Raw genomic sequence first — 21912 nt, 5'->3', positions numbered from 1 at the left:
CCAAAAGAGGTACCCAGTAATAATTCAGAGCTGGTGCTTCATCAGTAATAACTGGTATTTTTCGTGTGAAGAAAAAGAAAGCTAGAACACCTGTAAAATGGACCATAAAGGAAGAGATAAGGTTTCTTCCGTACATTGTTCATCAGATTTATTTTGCACTTCTAGTTCTGAGCTTTGGACATTAGGAGTCACGTATCTTTGTTCCCAATGGTAACAGTAGTGTCACTATCCCTACTAAATTTAGTTATGTAGGTAAAATAAATGTATCTTAATCTTGCGAAATAAACATTGCATGTCATAGTTTAAACCAGGGGTGGGCAACTCCAGTCCTCAAGGGCCACCAACAGGTCAGGTTTTCAGGAGATCCCTGCTTCAGCACAGGTGGCTCCCTCAGTGGCACAGTCTTGACTGAGCCACCTGTGCTGAAGCAGGGATCTCCTGAAAACCTGACCTGTTGGTGGCCCTTGTTTTAAAGTTTGCACTGAAAGTTTCCAAACTATTTTAGTTCATAATTTAAGTAATTTCCATTTCCTTGAATAAAATGTTAATTATGGACCGTTAGCACTGTGGGGAATGTCATTGAGAAACACCTTACTTACCCACAGAACCGGCCACAAGGAGTTTCCCAAGAAATAATAAGAAATCTGTTACTTTGTCCAATACTGCAACCCTGGTAAAAAAAAGACATACTAGTCAAGAGATGCAGCAAAGCTGTTCCTTATTAAACATACTACATAGAAGTGCAGTAGTTAAACATATGTTCTGTAATAGATTGCAAGTAATACTATTGTAACACAAAGAGAAATCTGATGTTCCAGTAATTTAATTCAAAGATCTTAATAGTGTAAAGAAATAGCTGCCAGCACTAACAGAATAATTATATACAGGTCCAGGGAGCAACATATTGGACATTTTGTTCCTCAGTCATCTGTTTTTCATGTGTTCTTATTTAACATGTTTATAAGTCTTCGGGCACTTTATTTCCGTGTGGTAATCTTCTTCGGAATCTCATGTAATGGTGAAAATGTTGTGTTAGATCAAATAAATCAATTTAACGGTTCCATTATTCCTACCCATGGAGAATACATATTCGAAACCATGTACTAAATATCTCTCTTACTTGTAAGTAAAGCCCCCCCCCCCAACAACTCCCCCCCCCACATCTCCCCCCCCCCACATCTCCCCCTCCCCCCCCACATCTCCCCCTCCCCCCCCCCCCACTTCGGAAGAAAAACAATTGGAACATATACTTTGTATATAACATTACAAACAGTGTCACCCTGGCCATGTAAACAATGGTTGAGATAATGAGAGAAGAGGAGATTTCTTTTGTCGCTGACGTCTTTGAACGCTGCGCGCTGTACAGCACGGAAATTTGTGTCGCTCCGATGTTCAGATGTCGGACATCACCGGGTCGCAGTAAAATATGCAATCTGCTTTTTTTTTTTTTGCATTTCTTGAAAAATAAAATTGATGCTTGAAACTAGAAATGTTACATTTAAATTCAAATGTAAAGGAAAACTGGCCAATTTGAATGGGAATTTCCGTGCCATTGTGCCCTGATCGGCACTATTGCAGTTGAATAAATAGGCCATAATAATGCTGTCCATACTTTTGTGGATTGTTTTATGATGTTTTTCTTCCCATATATAGCAGATGCTGCATATCTCCACCCAATACTGGGTCACATTAGAGAACATTACTTACTGTATGTTCTGGCATTTTTTAGTTTATCAAATCCATCCTTCCTGAATCTTATTTGTACTCAAGGAGTGTCCCAGGGAGTAAAGACCCTGACTCCGAGAACACTGCCACGGAGTATGGAGCAGGGGAACCTTGTGACCGTGGGCAAGTCACTTTAACTCCCTGTGCCTCGGGCACTAAGAAATAGATTGTAAGCTCTACGGGGCAGGGACTTGTGCCTGCAAATTCTATGTACAGCTCTGCATACACTGTTAGCGCTATACAAGAAAAAAACCTTTTATTATTATAAAAGTCAAACCGAGGAGTAACAGTAACAGAAAACCTCATTCACCTCCAATTTCAATCAGTGACCATCATTTTTCTAACTCATCTTTGTTTACTAAAATCTGTGGCGATTTCTTATTTTTTTATATAGAGTATCTTAATTAATTAAAGCATTTTCTTTCATATCTTTACAAACACACAGTTCAGGCTGGTTTAAAATGCACAATATATTTATAAAGTGGCAGAACCTGTCTTTTTAGGACTATTTAAGTTTAGCGAAAACAAAATTCTTTATACAAGGCAAACATTGTCTTACATTGAAATGTATACTTTATACTGAAATGGGCTCTGCATGTTCGTTCACTAAGAATTAATCGTAATAATACTTGTGCATATCGTTTTTGCAAAACGGAAGGAATTTGCTTACCGTATAACATTCCTCATAAGTAAGAAGAATGCTTCTTTTGCTGAAGTACAGAAGTTTTTACCATACATCGCGATCTGGAAGGCAGGGGCGAGCACGTGAGACGAGGATGGAGACATTTGATCAAGCAGAGGAATAAATTGAGGTTACAATTTATACGCACCATGATATACGCGTTTCTGTTTATAAACTTTATGAATTTCTCCAGACACCAGAAGCAACACTTCAAACAGCACAGTAAGAACCTAGCAAAGGCGTTCTGGGAAGCTGTTTCAAAGAGATAAACACACACACAGAAAAAGAAAAACAACAACTTTAGACAACATGCAAATACATCTGGGGGTCTGGCTGACATCATATTTATTACTGCAATCCCAATTTCTGTTTGTATATAACACACAATCACGTGACAGAGTCCTTGCACGATACGAAGTGGAATTTATTACACACGTGTTGCACTGTGTAAGGTGAAGATTCCAAGCCTCTGACTCATGAATGGCCACTTTGTAGAGTGAAAGTGTATAACTGATTAACAGTTTGATGAGAAAGTTTTACACCTAATTTCCTGCCTCTGACAGGACTCTGAGTGCCAGAAACATTTGCTGAAAATAAATCTGCACTCTGTCAAGACAGTGGTAAGGAAGTATGTGTCTCACTTAACTTTATAATTTCACAGTCTGAAAGTTGCTCTTTTCACAATCAGAAATTGTGTAGAAAGATGAAGGTTTTGCCTTCTACTACGCCAGGGGTTCTCAACTCCAGTCCTCAAGCCCCTCCAACAGGTCAGGTTTTCAGGATATCCCTGCTTCAGCACAGGTGGCTCAATCTGCCCCTGCTTCAGCACAGGTGGCTCAATCAGTGGCTCAGTCATAGCAGGGAAGCTGAAGTACGGATATCCTGAAAAACTGACCTGTTCGGGGTTCTAGAGTACTGGAGTTGAGAACCCCATATGCCTGTTAGCCTGTAAAAACATTTACCCCCCATTTTGACATCTCACCTTTGAGTTTGTGGTCCAAATATTCTAATATAATTCGGACAATTTGAACAAGTGCAAGGATTAAAGATCCAAACGCCAGCGATCCAGTGTGGTATCTAATAGAGAACAAGGTGATATAGCAGAGAAACGTATTATCAATAAAACAAACAATGCAAGAACGCTGTGGGACTTGCACATTGGGCATTGGTTGTGCGGGCGTCTTGTTTTATGGATCAAAAATAAATTCCCAAGCCTGATGATGAAATGATTAGAAATGGTGCTAGGAAGCTCGTTGGGAGAGGCATTATGCTTCATGCAACCACGTGCTGTGTAAAGTTTAATTATTGTAATTATTATTGATTGTAGTTGAGATTTAAATGATTTTTTGCTTGCTTAGAATCCCGGCGCCTTTTTGCATACAACCACATCACACTTAAAGGGGCAATGCCATCTAGTCGGACAGTTTCATTTCTTAGGGGCCTCTGAATGGGAAAGTGTTTGTTAATCAAGTGTGTTCTTTCCGCTGATCCCAGCCTGTCCTTATCATAGAGCCAACACGGGGGAAGGGGGAACTCTGACTGTACAACTGCTTGCTGAACACACCGTGACATCACATAGTGACATCACACACAAGGGAGCAGGGATATGAATGACCCAGAGGAGACCTCTTAAACATGTCACTGGACTTAGTTCACATTCATTCTAAAACGGATTGCCCCTTTAAGTGATACTTTTCCATAACAGAAGTCAACAATGCTTAAACCCTTTCATTGCCAGGGTGCAGGACAATGTGCACGGGGAGGCCCGGCACTGAGGAGGGCAAAGAACCAGTGCAAATTAACCCTTTTGTTGCCAGCGGGACGGGAATATGTTGCAGGCATTTCCGGCAGTGAAAAGGTATGGGCAAGTTACTTAGCATGTGAAAGCCAGAAACACAAATGGTGGTACTTAATAGGGGAGGTACAAAATAGAGAATGTGTTTCAAAATCAGCAACTTACAAATATTGCCACGTGTTGGCGTGGCTCTGCTCAGAGACACTACTTCTCACGTGGCTATTCCACTTTTATTGCAAGTAAAGAAGGGTGGGGGGCCGTGTTGGTCCTTTCCACCATGTACTAACAAAGGAGGGGGAGGGGGAGGGAGTAGGGGTATGATAACCTTTTTTGGACCAACAAGTAGATTATATGTTACAAGCTTCCGAACCTGTCAGGGTCGTACATTGGGCAACCCTGACCCCGAGAGGTGGGAAACCTTGTAACATTTCCACTACTTGTTGATGTAATAAAAGGTATCACACCCCATACTCCCTCCCCCTCCTCTGTTACTTATTGCACCAATGCATGTAGTACTTTTCTTACCTTATTGCTCGCCCAAATGAAGAAAACAGTGGGCATGTTGGTATATCTGCTGGTTTCCTGTAAGCCCAGTAATAAGAGGCAAAGGCGCCCGCCAGGGTGCACTGACCCAACGCGATCGAAAAGTTCACCAACCATAAAAAGACAAAGACGTTGCAGAGCTGGAACACCAGGATGTACTGATGGTAGAAGCTTTCCCCGCCATAAAAAGCGAAAGCACAATGCGCACCGGGACACAACTTCGTCACGTTGGTTGTATTGAAAGTCTGGAGAAGAAGTAAGAATGTACAAAACGAGGAAGGAATTCAAAATGGGCCAGGAAAGTTATACTGAGTGACAGTAGTTTGGTCCATCTAGTCAAGGGGTAGCCAACTCCAGTCCTTAAGGACTGCCAACAGGTCAGGTTTTCAGGATATCCCTGCTTCAGCACAGGTGGCTCAATCAGTGGCTTAGTCTTTCACTGAGCCACTGATTGAGCCACCTCTGCTGAAGCAGGGATATCCTGAAAGACTGACCTGTCTGTGGCCCTTAAAAACTGGAGTTGGCTACCCCTGATCTAGTCTTTAGTTAAACCCATGCTCACTAAATTTTTCAAGCTAGCCTTCTTTCAGTCCCATTGGTCTCTACTTCTGATGTGAGAAATACTTTTTACTTTCATGTCCCGTATCTTTAAACCTGCAGACCAAGCAATATCCTACATGTGAGTTTTTTTTTAATAAATCAGTTAAGTACTATGAGAAAATACAGGTAGCATTTTTTTTTTAAAAACAACTCTGAATTACATTTTTTATGTATCAAGCATTTTTTATTTCTATAGCTACCATTAACAAAGTCACATCCCCTTCCTCTTCTGAAACAGGCTCTCACACGCCACTTTTTGAACCCTGCCCTCTCTCTAGCAGTGCACCAATTGTATCTAGTGACTGCCTAGTCACGTGATCTTCCCCACAGAAGCGGCAGCTCTGACTGTTGCTTTAAAGCTACCATGCCAGGTTTCAGCTCACTACAGTAAATCTGTCCTTTCCAAGGACGTATATCAGTAGCATGTCAAACATTGATGACTACACAAACCCATTGCTTACCATCACACAGTATTGCCTTACATTTATCCATAATACCCCTGTTTGCTTAACTCCCACTACAGTATATAACTTCATTCCTTTGTGTTTCCAGTCAGAAATCTAACTCTGTGTCTTGTTTAACTTATTTTACATTATTTGTAAGTCTATTATTCACAGAACTGCTTACATGTTTGGCACTACTAAAAAAGTAACACTACAAATACTGCATGGTACCTGACACCATTTCATCTGTATGGTATGATCAGCTAAGCTTCCGAAAACATCATTGTGTTTGTTTCTCTCTCCCTCGCTACAAATGTGACCCCAATCAACTGCTCCCATTACATCAGAATATTTGGAAGACTTCGGCAGGATCTGTTTGCTCTTGCAAAATCATTTCTATAAACATTCAGCCTCAGAACACACACACACACACACACACACACACACACACACACACACACACACACACACACACACACACACACACACACACACACACACACACACACACACACACACACACACACACACTGGGAGTGTGCATTGTTTTTTCTTTACAGAAATGTCAATTTCACAAATGCCTCAAATACTTACTTCCGGGTTACAAGCGATAGCTGCATATTGGCACAGAGTTTTATTTGCCATCACTTGGTAGACAGGTTGACCTGATGTAGCTAGGAAACTTATGCATGCTGTGTTAAGGAGGAAATCAGGTATGAATGAGAATATCGTACATCTGTACTGACATTATTTAGTAATGTCAGTGTGTGTCAGGCATGTCACTGTGAGGAGGAACCCATGGAAGGGGCAGGCTTTGTATACCGACCACAATGGGGAAGCACTGAGTCAACTGTACGGACTAGGCTGAACCCAGAAGTTAGGCCCGACTGAAAGTCAGAAGAGTGGCTAGGCCACTTTTTCCGATGGTCCCGCCAAGCGCAACAGGTGGAACCTCCCCCCTCCCCTGCTTAACGGGGTCTGTGCCCCTTTCTCCCACTCAATAACCTGGAGGTCGGGGGTAGACATCTTTCCTGGGCCCCTGGGAATGCTGGTGGAGGTCCGGACAGACCATATGATAAATGAATAATGTCCTTTCATGACATGGACAATATGTAGATAAGAGTAAGGATACACTGCTGTGACAGCCCAGTAGGAGATACAAATTGCTATGAGAATGAAGGTAACGATTGGATAAAACAGTGTAGACATGATGTATCCAATGGCCCTGGGAAAAAAAAGTGGGAAAAAATGCATTACTAAAGGCAATACAAGCTTAAAGTAGACATTTGTCAGAAGGGGGGGGGGGGGCTCCAGGACTAAGGTTCTGGCCCCGGTGGTAAATGGGGGCCCGCCCCAGTGGTCCGAACTGGCTGCCTTGACGGGCCTCTACCTCACGGCCGGGTAGCTCCAAGTACCCCCACTGCCTGCTCCAAAACAAGGGGTCCCATGGACAGGGGGTGAGAGAGAGAGAGAGAGAGAGAGAGAGAGAGAGAGAGAGAGAGAGAGAGAGAGAGAGAGAGAGAGAGAGGTGCATGTGAGAGACAGGGTCGGAGTGAGATAGAGTGAGGAGAAGGAAGGTGCAAGAAGGGAGAGTTAGAGAGAGGAATGGGGTTGTGTGTGAGAGAGAGAGAGAGAGAGAGAGAGAGAGAGAGAGAGAGAGAGAGAGAGAGAGAGAGAGAGAGAGAGAGAGAGAGAGAGAGAGAGAGAGAGAGAGAGAGAGAGAATTGATATCGTGTGTTCTTCTGGAAATAAATTAATAGTTCTCAAACTTTAAAAAATATGTTCTGCTGTCACCAAGACAAAAGACAGAGCATATTACAGACCCTCCAGCTGTACTGATTTGTCGGGGTTCTGTACTGGCCCCCCGGCATTGTCTGTGCGGGTTCCCGCTGCTGCATTCACGCTCCTTGCTGTGACCACTGGCCTATTGGAATCTTTGGTGATGCTGATGGGCTGGTCACATGACCTCACTACACGGCCAGACTGTCTGCGTCGCCAAACACTCCGATTGGTCCGTTATCACAGCGATTAGCGTGAATGCAGCAGCGGGAGACCGGGGGGTGTCCCCCTTGTGTTCATGCAAGTGTACTGTCCCTATTTCCATCTGCGAAGAAATGAATTCTAACACAAACAACTGAATTTGTTATATTAAAATAATTCTTCCAAATTGCACTTTTAACAGTATTGTAGTCATCAATCCCTGTAGGGACCCGCAGTGCCTCACTTCTAATCAATTCATTTGGCAACAATTTGCATGAAAAGTGTAAATTGTTTCCTTTGATTGCTCACAATATTTCTTCCCATGCATTTATACAAGCGCGCCATGTAAATGTATATGTATATAGTGCCACCATCTGGGGACAGATATAAGTAGCTGAAAATGTATTAAATGCAGAAAGGATGTTACGAATATATAAAGTAAGGATTCTCAACTCCAGTACGCCCCCTCCTCCCCCCTTTACAGGTCAGGTTTCCAGGACATCTCTGCTTCAGCACAATTGGCTCAATGTGAGGGACAGTTTTCAACAGGCACTGATTGAGCCACCTGTGCTGAAACAGGGATATCCTTAAAACCTGACATTGGGGGGTCTTGAGGACTGGAGCTGAGAACCCCTGGTATAAGGTCTTCTCGCCCTGGAAAGTGTCTCATGACAAATACTGCTTAGTAAATATGGGCGTTAGTGCTTAAAGGGGAAATCCAAGCGGTACGTTAAAAAAATATATGCAGCCTTTGTTTACCTTTATTAAAAAACTAATTACCTAAGCTGCCGATTGATTCGTTCTCCTGTAATCGATCAGCAAAGATCCTGCTTCCCAGGGTTCACTAAATGGCCACCTTTCAGTTTCAAATAATCCTTCAGTTAGTGTAGCTCAGCAGCTACAATGTATTCTCATATTACTAAGGTAACATTACCTATTGTTACAGTTTACAGCTCAAACTGCTGGGAATATTGGCAACAAATGATCACAAACAGGAAAGTGTTGCAAAGATCTTGCACTGCTGTGGAAGTATGTTAAAGCAGTAAAACATGTGAAATCTTTTTTTTTTTGTAGTAGTAGTAGTAGTATTAGATAGTACTTACTGCATTTTTTTATTTGTTTTATTTATTCAACTCTTAAGGCCATTTTAAAGTATCCGTTGATTTCTATAGCAGGCTTTAGCACACCTCCTCAGCAGTGCAAGTTCTTTGCAACACTTTCCTGTTTGTGATCATTTGTTGCCAATGTTCCAAGCAGTTTGAGCTGCAAACTGTAACAATAGATAATGTTACTTTAGTAATATCAGGATACAGTGGAGCTTCTGAGTTACACGGACTGAAGGATTGATTTGAAACTGAAAGGTGGCCATTATGTTAGGCACACATTTAGGATTTTGACAGATTTATAGCAGGAGCCCCAAACGATTGCCAGCCTAGGTAAGAATGTAGAATTATACATTGTCACGCGCTTTACATATATAAAAAAATAAGATTAAAAAAAAGGGGAAAGCAGTGTTGCTCCTTTAAAACCTGCTATAGAAATGAAAGGATGCTCAATATATTAAAAATGGCATTAAGATTTGAATAAAAAAATGTTTTTTTAAAGTAAGTATTATCTAATATTACAGAATGGACATAGTTATAAAAACAAAACAGCACACCTGTAGGATATTGCATGGATTGCTCCTTTAGAGCAGCAATACAAGCTCGCAATTTCTTTTGTAAAGTTGATTTTTTTTATTATATAGCATTGAAGAGGGGGTCCCCGGGGCTGATCCCCACCCATTTAAGCTGCGTGGAGTGCCTGCTTCTGGAGATACTTACCTCTATTGTAGGTGCCTGTAGCTCTTCTGCTCAGTTACCAGGGCTCACGTAATGGCCGCTGTTCAAAGCTCTCGCGCCCTGCGGGCCATTAGGAAGCCGTGACATCATCGCTGCGGCTTCATATTGGCCCGTGTGACGCGGGAGCTTTAAACTTTAAAGTCCTGCTTGCTCAGCCAGAGCGGCTACTGACATCTACTACAAAGGCAGGTATCTCCGGAGGCAGGGGGTCCCTGCAGCTGAAATTAATGGGGGTCAGCTCTGGAGAACCCCTGCTTCAATCCTTTGTGAAGGAGCGGCTCAGTGAGTAATGACACTGACTGGCCCTGAGAGTTTGAAGTAGGGGAGCCTGGTTCAATTCCCGGTGTCGGCGCCTTGTGACCTTGGTCAAGTCACTTTATCTCCCTGTGCCTCAGGCACCAAAAACATAGATTGTAAGCTCCACGGGGCAGGGACCTGTGCCTGCAAAATGTCTCTGTAAAGCGCTACGTAAAACTAGCAGCGCTATACAAATGTATTTATTTTTTTAATTGGGGTTGTGCCTTTAATTGAATTTCCTTGAGACATCACATATTTTATTGCACACTGCAAAACCACACGGGGATTAGAAAACCAATCTGTGACATTTAAGGAAGAGTATTGAGCTTTTTATATAAATGTTTCAAAAGTTATTTACCTGCTGCCTTCTTTCAAAAGTGCAATTGCGATTCGGATTCTATTTCTCAGGAAGATCAACATCAGTATGATGATAACTTCGACAATACAAAGTATTATCACTGTAAAAAAAAAATGATTAGCCTCACTTTTGGTCACAGGCAAAATTTATTTTTTAGCATCAAACGTACGTACAGTCCAAGCAGTTAAAGAATTCAAGATGTCAGGTGTTTGTCAAAATCTTGTAACGGCCAAGATGAGAGGGGAAGGGAGAAGCTAACTCAGTTATTTAAAGGAAAAAAAGCAATTGCTTTCATTTCTTTGATACATTGGATGGTGTTTTGTGTACCAGTTTTACTGTTTCACAATTAGGGGTGGCAGACAGCCCAAAGCCGTTCCCTAGAATTCAATGTCCTGCCCACTAAAGTCCGTCTGCGGACGGGATACTAAAAAATCCATCATGAGAGACAGAGCTGAAATAAAGTACCAATCAATAAAGTCCAATGGTTTCACAACGGATCACAGTCCCACAACGAATACCAGTGGTGCCTTGATTTTCCTAAGGAAGATGAAGAGAACACACAGCCATTGCGCATTACCACAAGGATATTTTAATTCTCTTACCCCAGAAATAAGCCTACTTACATTTCTGGGGTAAGGGATTTAAAATATCCTTGTGGTACTGTGCAATGGCTGTGTGTTCTCTTCATCTTCCTTAGGAAAATCAAGGCACCACTGGTATTCGTTGTGGGACTGTGATCCGTTGTGAAAGACTGACACACAAACCATTGGACTTTATTGATTGGTACTTTATTTCATTTTTTTCTAGCGCCGGGAATTGCATTTTATTTTCATATCTGTTTAAACTTATGCACAAGGAGCATTTGTGTGAGGTTCCCTAGGCTGCTGTCACATTAGATTTCTCCACTTAGGAATCACGTTATATTAATTAATATCTAGTTTGGTATTATCTCAATCATTAAGCACATTTTGAATTAGTTTTAGCGCTTAGTTTATGCACAAATAGGTAGTTTCTTTAGTCACATGAGAGACAGAGAGAGAGAGAGAGAGAGAAACAGAGAGAGAGAGAGAGACAGAGAGAGAGAGAGAGAGAGAGAGAGAGAGAGAGACAGAGACAGAGACACAGACACAGACAGAGACAGAAAGAGAAACACAGACAGAGACACAGACAGAGACAGAAAGAGAGACACAGACAGAGACAGACAGAGACAGAAAGAGAGACACAGACAGAGACAGAGAGAGGCAGAGAGAGAGACAGAGAGAGAGACACACACACACGCAGAGAGAGAGACAGAGAGAGAGAGAGAGAGACAGAGAGAGAGACAGAGACAGAGAGACAGAGAGACAGAGAGACAGAGAGACAGAGAGACAGAGAGACAGAGAGACAGAGAGACAGAGAGAGATAGACAGAAACTACCTAATGGCCTGGAATGGTGTCAGACCCAGATCTACTGCTTTTCTAGGCCACAGCTCTAACAGTGTGAGCTAAAGCAGCTGATGGGTAGTATTACTGTGGCGTCCTACTTTTTAGCTGCACACTGCTCCCACTGGTCGCTTAATCTAGCAATTAGCGTATCTCACAAGTATCTCAGGTGTGCTGCACAAGGAATACGGTATAAAAGAACAATGACAAAAATATTCTCTGTGCCACCTGCCAGAGTGCCAGGCACATACTGAAATGAAATACTTTATTTTCCAATGAATACAACTCTACAAACTGCAGGGTGTGATTCCAATTGCTTCCCACAGCACACAAAGTGTTATTGGGTAGAGTTTTAGGCACCTTAAGAAATGGGTATGGTGTCAGACCCAACATAATCAGAACAACAGCAGTGTGAGCTCAACCAGCTGATGGCTCGCACCACTGTCACCATATACTTAGTTCTGAGCTTTACTTCTCACTGAGTGCTCATACCTGTACAACGCATGTTACCATCTTCAGGGATAGAGAAGCATATATAATAAACCATCTCCTGCTCTGAGACACCTTCTGGAGCCGGAAGACACCTTACTGTCCATTTATTTGAATAGGCTGTAATGTATTCCAGCACCGATGGTGCCTTACGGCAGAACACTGCTTAGCAAATATGGCCCACTGTATTTATCCTTTATAACAGGCCTGCACAACTCGTAAAGTGTGAAGGGCCAAACTGCTCCAAGGAAAAAAAAATTGGGCCGCACGGGTAAAATCATCATCATCACCATCATCATCATCATCATCATCTCTCCTCCAGCACCTCATCATCATCATCATCATATCTCCCCCAGCACCCCTCATCATCATATCTCCCCCAGCACCCTTCATCATCCTCCTCATATCTCCCCCAGAACCCCTCACTATCAACCTTTGCGATACTCCCCATCTATCTCTCATACCCCCATCTCTCCCCCTCACCCATACACATAATACTCCCCCTCCACATCAAACACATAATACTCCCCCTCCACATCAAACACACAATACCCCCCTGCACGCACACACATCACACACCCCTTGCACCTCACATCCCTCTCCCCCTTGCACCTCACCTCGCTCTCCCCCTTGCACCTCACATCACTCTCTCCCCTTGCACCTCACATCACTCTCCCCCCTTGCACCTCACATCACTCTCCCCCCTTGCACCTCACATCACTCTCCCCCCTTGCACCTCACATCTCTCCTCCCTTGCACCTCACATCACTCTCCCCCCTTGCACCTCACATCACTCTCCCCCCTTGCACCTCACATCACTCTCCCCCCTTGCACCTCAAATCACCCCCCTTGCACCTCAAATCACCCCCCTTGTAACTCAAATCACCCCCTGCACCTCCAATGACCCCCCTGCACCTCCAATGACCCCCCTGCACCTCCAATGACCCCCCTGCACCTCCAATGACCCCCCTGTACCTCCAATGACCCCCTTGCACATCAAATCACCCCCCAATGCCCCTCAAATCACCTTCCATGCACCTCAAATCACCCCCCCACCCCCTGCACCTCCAATGACCACCCCCTGCACCTCCAATCGCCCCCCTGCACCTCACATCACCCACAGGGCCCCAACAGAAATCATGGGGCCCGGGACAAATGAAAGGAGCAGGCCCCCCCTCCGAACCCATAGCGCACCTACCACAAATAAATATATTTTAGCGCACAACTTTTACTTAACTGTTTTCTTATTGTGATACAGAAAAAAACATTACATCTCCCCCTCCTCATACCTCACCCCCTCCCTCTCCCTTCACCCACCCTCTCTCTCCCTTCACCCACCCTCTCTCTCCCTTCTCCACCCCCTCTCTCTCCCTTCTCCCCCTTCTGCCTCCTCTCTCCCTTCTGACTCCTCTCTCCCCCCCCCTTCCTTCGCCATCACACAACTCCGTTTGCCCCACCCCACAGCAGCCTGTTTGCCCCACCCCTGCAGCAGCCCGTTTTTCACAAGCAGCCCGTGAGATCTAGTACTTAGTTGTAATTTAAGCAAAATGATAAGCAATGAACGACGCCTGTATATCTATATTTGCAGAACAAAAGACTCCTGATTTAGGGCTTGTTTGATAATGCAGATTGAAAATTCAAAATGCATTAAATCACAAGTTGGCTTCTTCAGAGGTGCCGTCACCCTGAAAGAGACCCTATCCGCTTAAATAGATAGGTACATAGAAGGGATTTAATGCCCCATGTACAATCTATATAAACACAATTGCACAGATCTGGTCTAATAAGATGACGATGTATAACATCCAGATAGTACCAAGAATAATAGTGTTTGCTTGTCAAACTGCAGTTATAACTGTGTAATCCCAAGAGCAGCGGATGTGGCAGCCATTTCCTTCTAACCCAGTAGAATGAGGTTGCCCAGGTATGCGGTTAGTAGACAGTATGCAGTGAACCCATCAGCTGGTTTAGCTCACACTTCTAGAGCGGTTGTTCTGAATAACAGAGGTTGTGTGGGTGCAACTTCTGATTCTGTTGGGTCTGACACCATACCCCATTCCAAAGGTGTCTCGCAAGGCTTTGTTTTGGGGCCCCTACTTTTTTCAGTCTTCCTTAATTAATTATCTACCTTCAGCTTGTAAGGAAGCTTCAATACACATGTATGCTGATGACACAATCTTATATGCACACAGCCCTAGCCTCTCTGACCTTGGACACTTACTTCAATCTGATTTTTCGAGACTTGAATACTGGATTTCCCAAAACAAACTGTTTTTAAACACTGACAAGACCGTAACAAGGGTATTTGGGACTAGGGCTACATTTCTAAAGCTACCAATGATAGAGCTACAGATCAGAACCAACTCTAATACTATCCTAGCTCCTGCCACTAGTTTTAAATATCTGGGCATATGGTTTGACTCCCATTTAGCATTTGGGTTACATATTGATTCCCTGACATCCAAAACCTATGCCAAACTAGGTGTACTTTATAGGAACAAATCCTCCCTAGGTCTGCTAGTCAGAAAGCGTATCGCACAGCAGATGCTAATGCAAATTCTCGACTATGGAGACATATTATATGGCTCAGTACCCCAAACTCACCTTAGCAAACTGGCCACCCTCCACAACTCAATATGCCGCTTTGTCCTACAGTGTAACTACAACACACATGACTGCAAAATGCTCAAAGAACTAGATTGGCTATCACTTGAGTCCAGGCGGAAAGTTAATCTTTCCTGTCTTGCCCTCAATACTTTCTGGACAAGCTACTCGCCTATCTGAACAAGCTCCTCACCCCTACCACATGCAGCACTTATCATCTGAGATCAGACTCCAAAACACTGCTAAGGGTCCAAGGTTTCAACAAAGAATGTGGACCCTTGGCCTTTTCTTACCGTGCACCTCACAACTGGAACAATCTACCGGAGACTCTCACAGACGCCACCAGTCTAAGTTCTTTCAAAACTAAAGCTGCCTCACATTCGAATCATGTCTGTAACTGTTATATACGCCTATAATATATATTATCTCTTACTGTACATGCAATGTATTTAAATATAATGTACAGCCGCTGTTCATTTAAAGTAACCATGTTTTTTCATCATAACTCTATGTCCATGACATACTTGAAAACGAGAGGTAAATGTCACTGTATTACTTCCTGGTAAAACATTTGATAAATAAATAAGGTGCCTTAGACTTGTCAACCCAATAACACTTTGTGTGTTGGAGGAAGCCAGTGGAATCACTTCCTGCAGTCTGTATAGTTTTATTTTTAAATAAAGTATTTCAGTTAAGTATGTGTCGGGTACTCTGGCATATAGCATAATGAATATTTTTGTCCTTGTTCTTTTATATCATATTCCTTGTGGAGCACACCTGCGATATGCTAATAGCTAGATTAGCTACATGTGCGAGCAGTGAGCAGCTCAAAAGTAAGATGTGCCAGTGATACCCCTCAAACTGGTTTAGCTCACACTGCTAGAGTTGTTGCACGGAAAAGCAGTGGTGGTGGATTCTAGTCCTGTTGGATGTTACATCATTCCAGTCATTAAGTTGGTACCCAGGCTTATCAACTCTTTGTAGGTGGTATGGAAATCCTTTTAGGAACTGTGGGATGGGACTCATTTAAGTATATTTTGCATAGTCTTTAGTTTATCTCCCAGCCGGGTACCTCAGAAGTGCTCCTTTTTCAGCAGAGGCATGTCTCCCTAATTTATTTCGAGGGACATTTTAGGGGATATATATACAACTGGAGTTCATTTAGAAAGGTCTCTGTGTGTGTGCTCTTCTTTTTTAACAATTCGGCAATGGATTTTATTTGTGTTCGGATTCTTAAAAAACAATTCGAGAACGGATTGCTCTCTGTCTCTGAATATTTATTTTTTTGAAACGACGAATTGGGCTGATCAGTGGACCAAAGGAACCGGCCGAGACGGATCTAAATTCGCAAACATTGTCACCCATCTCTAGACAAAGTAAATATATAATATAACATTTTCCTTTCTGTTAACTCTATTAATACATTCTTCTCAGTTCTTGCACTGGCAGATTAGAAGACCACAAATTAATCTCATTAATACCAAAGAAAGATTGTCCCAACATTAGAGATGAGCGAAACTGTCAAAACCTGTTTTTTTTGCGGTATTTCCCGAGCTTTCCATAAAAAAATCTGTTCCGTGGTGTAAAATCCATCAACGGATTGTTCCAGTTTCCATCCATACGGATTAGTCCAAAACTGCAAAAGGATATAATCCGCTGGTTTTTAATAATCCAATCCGCGGATTCAGCAATCCGCGCGTCCGTGGATTTTTAAAAGCCCCCAGTGGATTGTGGAATCTGCGGATTGGAGCATCAGTGATAAATAAAAATCTGCAAAAGACGAATCGCTTCTTCTGAGACTGATTCGCGGGTCAAAAAAAACGGCTGAATCCAAATCCGCAAAAAAAAAACAACTTGTCCCTCTCTACCCAACATGGAATGTATATTTCCCCCATACTAGTAAAAGGTAAACCCCCCTGGGAATGTATCGGGTCCCCGTCGCTCACATTTTCATCTACCTACTTAGGCGTATGAGTCACAAATTTTTTTTTTGTTAAACGAACATTGAAAATTGGAACTAAGATCAGAAATAAATTAAATGACATTTTTAAAAAAATGCTCATTTTAGCATCAGTTCAACAAATATTTTCCTGCCAACCAACCCAATCCGCCCCCCCCCCCCCCCACAATCCCCTTATAATAAAAAGAGTCATGGTCAAAGAAATACTTACTAAATGCTAACCATGTTTGCCTCAATTGTAAGTAAACCCTAAAATCAGTTTGTAACCCAATGTCATATATGGTTAGGTCAGCTCCAGGTGCTCCTTTCAAGCTGCCATATTCCCAGAAACAATGCCAGATGCCTGGAAATAAGGGCAGCACAAGATTAGTACAATCCCACGAAGCAGCAGCAGCAGCACCGTCTCACTTTGCTTTTATTCTGTAACATCAGTGGGTCTCCAACAGGCGATTTCTGTCATTTCTCGTGAGGAGTAATTAATACCATGTTTCTACATGTTGCTCATGTTGTGGTCATTAAGACAAACTTTCTTAGAGATCACTGTATTAGATTTGTGCAGGCTCAGCATACATCATGGAGACTTAACCCTTTGGGGGGGGGGGCTCCAAGACTACGTCACAATGTCAGGGGTGGGCGGGGGGGAGGGGAAGAGGAGGGGCCGCCGGAGCTTAATCATGTTATTTTCAGCTCCCTACCATCATTTCCCAAGATACTTACCTGTAAAGTTACCAGGTTTAAATCCTGCAGGGGAAACAAAATGGACGCCAAATCCCAGGCCAAAAGGAAACTGTAACGTCATCGGTTGCACATTCCTATTGGACGGACATTTAAATCCCCTTTAAAAACCAGGAAGTAACACTGGTAAATTTACAGGTAAGTAGCTTGGTTCAGCTGGGTGGGACCCCTGCTTCCCATCCTGTAAACAAAAGGGGGTTAGTTAGCGAGGATTCCTGCTTTTAATATTATATATAAACATCCCTGGGACTAATACACTGCAAATCAAAGAAAGGGTGTGCCACAGACACAGGGGCACCTTTTTGATATGCTGAAAATACATATTCTTAGGGAAGATCTAGGACACATCAATTTCTGTACAATAGTTAACATGAAAAGCTCTATGAAGGAGAATAGAACTTCACTGCAAACTGTGGCAAAAATCCAGATTCATTGTAATGACCTCAGCAGAGATAGAATTGCACGTAGGGCCTCAGATTTAGAAAGGGGAGAGAGCCTTCAACACAAGTATGAACCACAAAATAAGTGTATTTTGTAATAAGGAAAAAGAATGAACGTGCAATGCTGTAAAGCACAAATAAAACGAATTGTATCCCCTCTGGAGGGCACAGAATGAGGTTAATATTTGTTTTGTTTTTACCAGCTGAGAGAGAAAATAGAGTGCAGATAAATACTTTATAATAAATGTAATACTTACCATATCCTACAACTCCAATTACACCGACTATAAAAATCCAGAAGAGTACGCCGGCGGTGAACCTCAGAAGTATGAGGAAAAGTAGACTTACAACCATGGCGATGAAGAGTGCGCTAAAAAGATATAAAAATAAAACTACGGTAGGGAAATGTGTAGATTTAAAAGGGACGCTTTGAATAAGTCGTTTGTTTAGTTTAGAATTATCAGGGTAGCATGGGAATGAAACAGGAGATTCTATACAATTGTAAAGTCAAGAGATCTAACAAATATATATAGGTCTTTGAGAAAATTAGATTATTTGCGGTTTGTGATACCTTTTATGCGACTTGACATAATAAAGCACACAGATTTGTTAAACATGAGCTCTGGAGATCAAAAAGGTCCATTCTTCAGATTGTATTTCCACAAGCAGTATCACAACCTGCAATTGATTAAGATAAGGCCAGCGTATCCTGCTTTTAACTGCTTTAGTGCAAGTGAAGATTGAAAAGGATAAAAAAAAAGAGAGAAATCACTTACATCAAAATCCAATACCAGGAACTAGCGTAGTCCTCAAAAATCTTCATCCCAAACGCTCTTGCGTCGAGCACATTATTGATACCACTTGCATTGAAAAAGGAAGTCGTTTATTGTGAGAGAAAAAAAATGTTTTGTTCACACAGCAGCAACACACACTACTAATAATCTGCATTTCCATCCCCACTGCAACTAAACTTGTTAACAGGTAGTTTTGCGCAGGGTTGGGTTAAAATGTAATAAGCGTTTTTTTTTATTCTTGTAGGACAGGGGTGCTCAACGTCCGTCCTCAAGCCCCCCCAACAGGTCAGGTTTTGAGGATATTCCTGCTTCAGCACAGGTGGCTCAATCAGTCCCCGCTTCAGCACAGGTGGCTCAATCAGAGGCTCAGTCTTTGACTGAGTCTCTGATTGAGATACCTGTGCTGAAGCTGGGATATCCTTAAAACCTTACCTGTTGGGGGGGTCTTGGGGACTGGAGTTGAGCACCCCTGTTACAGGGAACGTTGGCAGGCGACGAGACTGCGCAAATGCAACAGTTATGTGCAAAACAAGGAAAAAAAACCATTAAGTGTTATTTCAGGCAGCGGGATTTCAGGAAAGTACAATAAAAGTCTCGGGGTAACTTCTGCAGCGCACCTAAAGCCCACCGATGTGAAAGAAATGAACATTAAAGGTAATTGCATGGTCATGCAGAAGAGCAAAAGCAATACAGAAAAGGACACACCGGGGTTATGTGATGTATCCTCGCTGTGGGGTACAATACATCACGAGGGGGGGGGGGGTTATTAAGTTAAATAGCACTTTTCAAAGCACACATTTCCTATGAACGTGGCAACAATCGCCCTGATTTGTTGAGTATCAGTCTGCATGCAATCTCTATAAAGGGCATGCATTTATTCAGCTCTAGAACACAGCAATACCTGCTCTACCTCTCACTGGGACACGCGCCCTTTAAATACACACGCACACGTCTTAGAAAAGACAGGTGTGCCCGCAGCAAGGCTGGGGAGGCAGCCGTAAATAACTGCACGAAATATACATCATGATATTTTGAATGGCTTTTTCTTTCGACTCCTCTTCTACCTTAATTATGTGCATGAATGACTAATTTAATGTGATGGCTAAAACGTGTTCTTGTTCAATTGGTGGTGTCTGCATTGCCTGGTAGAGAAATTGCCATAGGAATGACTTATCCCCTTTTTCAGCCTTATGAGACGAGAGTCCATACCTGCAGGAGAAGGGGCGGCTCAGTGAGCAAAGACACTGACTGGCACTGGTTCAATTCCCGGTGTCGGCTCCTTGTGACCTTGGGCAAGTCCCTTTATCTCACAGGGACCTGTGCCTGCAAAATGTCTCTGTAAAGCGCTACGTAAAACTAGCAGCGCTATACAAGAACATGCTATTACAGACATTGGGACCAATGGTAATCGGCAGAACAAGAAGCGTTACTGCATCCCATTGTAACACTTTGCTGATTAACCTCTATCGCCTGATAGAACCGTTCCTTAAATCACTCTATAGAAGAATACCTGCCTAGCCCAGTACATTGAAACCCTAACACTTACAGATTATTGCTAATAACCCACTTCTAATGATAATGATGAGGGCAAACATTTGCTCCCCTTGAAATTGAATGTGCTGAACTGTATAATAATAATAATAATAATGAGTATCTCAAAATGTCCGCCCGTCTCCATACATTTCTCCTTTTCATCTGCCTGTGAAAAAGAACTATTTTTAAGTGCATAGTGAACAAATATTTGTGATGCTTTCATGAATCTGGAGCACTAAGCCTGAACTATGTAGGTATGGTCTGAAGCCCCAGTGCGATTGGGAGTTTGTGTGCAATTTCCTACTGAATTGTGGCATTTTCACTTTGTTTGAACATATTTGTCTTGTACATAAATTAGGTGTCATGTAGATGAATTTTCAACTTTGCTCATTTTGACACATAATTACTTTTGATACAGAATTGTTTATATCAGGGGTGGGTAACTTCAGTCCTTAAGGGCCACTAACAGGTCAGGTTTTCAGGATATCCCTGCTTCAGCACAGGTGGCTCAGTCAGTGGCTTAGTCAACGACTGAAAAGCTGACCTGTTAGTGGCCCTTGGGGGCTGAAGTTGCCCACCCCTGGGTTGTATAATAGAATTGATGGTAAGGATACTATCAAATTGGCAATGGTTTATGGTCTTCTGATAATATTGACACATTATTTTTGCATTTTGGATGATTTATTGTTGTGCGATGAATATTGGTCCCCGTGTGCTGCCTGGGGAGGAACACATCGTTTCAGAGGATGTTTTTGTCCACTTTTTTTTTGTACTAGTATGTGCTTCTCCAACACAAACTGGACGCAGGAGGTTGACATTTAATTTACTGCTTTAATCTACTTGTATTACAAATGAAATGACAGTGTCCCTAACACTGGTGTGCAATTATTCTGATTTGTGCACTCCCTCTTATTTTAAGCACCATAGTATTTCAATAAACTGTTCCCTACACCAGGGGTACCCAAACGTTTCCCCCTGCATGCGGTCCCCCCTTGTTCGCGCCCCCCCTTACCTTGGCTCCGGGAGTCAAATGACGCAGCGGGGTCATGTGACATCACGTTGCCATGGTAACGTGACATCATTTGCCGCTACGTTGCCATGACGACGCGTCACTGGAAGCCAAGGTAAGTGAGTTACAGAGGCCTTGTGCAGTCCCCCGGCATTTAAATTAAAGGCCTCGGAGAAGAGCGCGGGACCTCTATAACTGCCGCGCTCCCCCCTGGATAATCTCCCCTGCCCTCCGCCATGTTTCTATTATATTCCTACTTGGTGATTGCCTAAGTCACACACGAATGTGTTTACTGTAGAGCAGGAGTGGACAACTCCTGTCCTCAAGGGCTACCAACAGGCCAGGTATTAGGGATATCCCTGCTTCAGCACAGGTGGCTCAATCAGTGGCTCTGGCAATGACTGAGCCACTGATTGAGCCACCTGTGCTGAAGCAGGTATAGCCTTAAAAGCTGACCTGTTGGTGACCATTGAGGCCTAGAGTTGGCCACTCCTGGTGTAGGTGATGGATTCTGGTTTTGACCTATACATTTGATGAACATGGACATTGTGATAGGTAACTTCTGGTATCTTAACACTGTTTAGTATGTCCGATTTAGAATTTAGTATTTGCCGAGTTTAGGTTCCATTAAATATGTAACACAATATTATTCTTACAGCTAT

General features: G+C 42.8%; 1 protein-coding gene across 4 annotated transcripts in view; it reads right to left on the bottom strand.

The window, feature by feature from the left end:
• SLC44A5 (solute carrier family 44 member 5) overlaps positions 1–21912 on the bottom strand; it is a 107684-nt gene that overhangs the window by 10459 nt on the left and 75313 nt on the right. For all 4 annotated transcript variants that reach the window (XM_075615787.1, XM_075615784.1, XM_075615788.1 and 1 more), the window contains 12 exons: positions 18691–18774; positions 18172–18284; positions 16951–17082; positions 10265–10364; positions 6921–7013; positions 6383–6470; positions 4728–4990; positions 3390–3484; positions 2556–2659; positions 2396–2469; positions 600–670; positions 2–90 (listed from right to left, as the gene is read on the bottom strand). In XM_075615787.1, coding sequence (XP_075471902.1) covers positions 2–90; positions 600–670; positions 2396–2469; positions 2556–2659; positions 3390–3484; positions 4728–4990; positions 6383–6470; positions 6921–7013; positions 10265–10364; positions 16951–17082; positions 18172–18284; positions 18691–18774 — 1306 coding nt within the window. The remainder of the gene's footprint in view (position 1; positions 91–599; positions 671–2395; positions 2470–2555; positions 2660–3389; positions 3485–4727; positions 4991–6382; positions 6471–6920; positions 7014–10264; positions 10365–16950; positions 17083–18171; positions 18285–18690; positions 18775–21912) is intronic.

This window comes from Ascaphus truei, chromosome 10, assembly GCF_040206685.1.
Source record: "Ascaphus truei isolate aAscTru1 chromosome 10, aAscTru1.hap1, whole genome shotgun sequence".
In the NCBI taxonomy this organism is placed as follows: Eukaryota; Metazoa; Chordata; class Amphibia; order Anura; family Ascaphidae; genus Ascaphus; species Ascaphus truei.
Note: the sequence above shows the minus strand (reverse complement) of the source record. Positions and strands in the feature narration are given on the sequence as shown.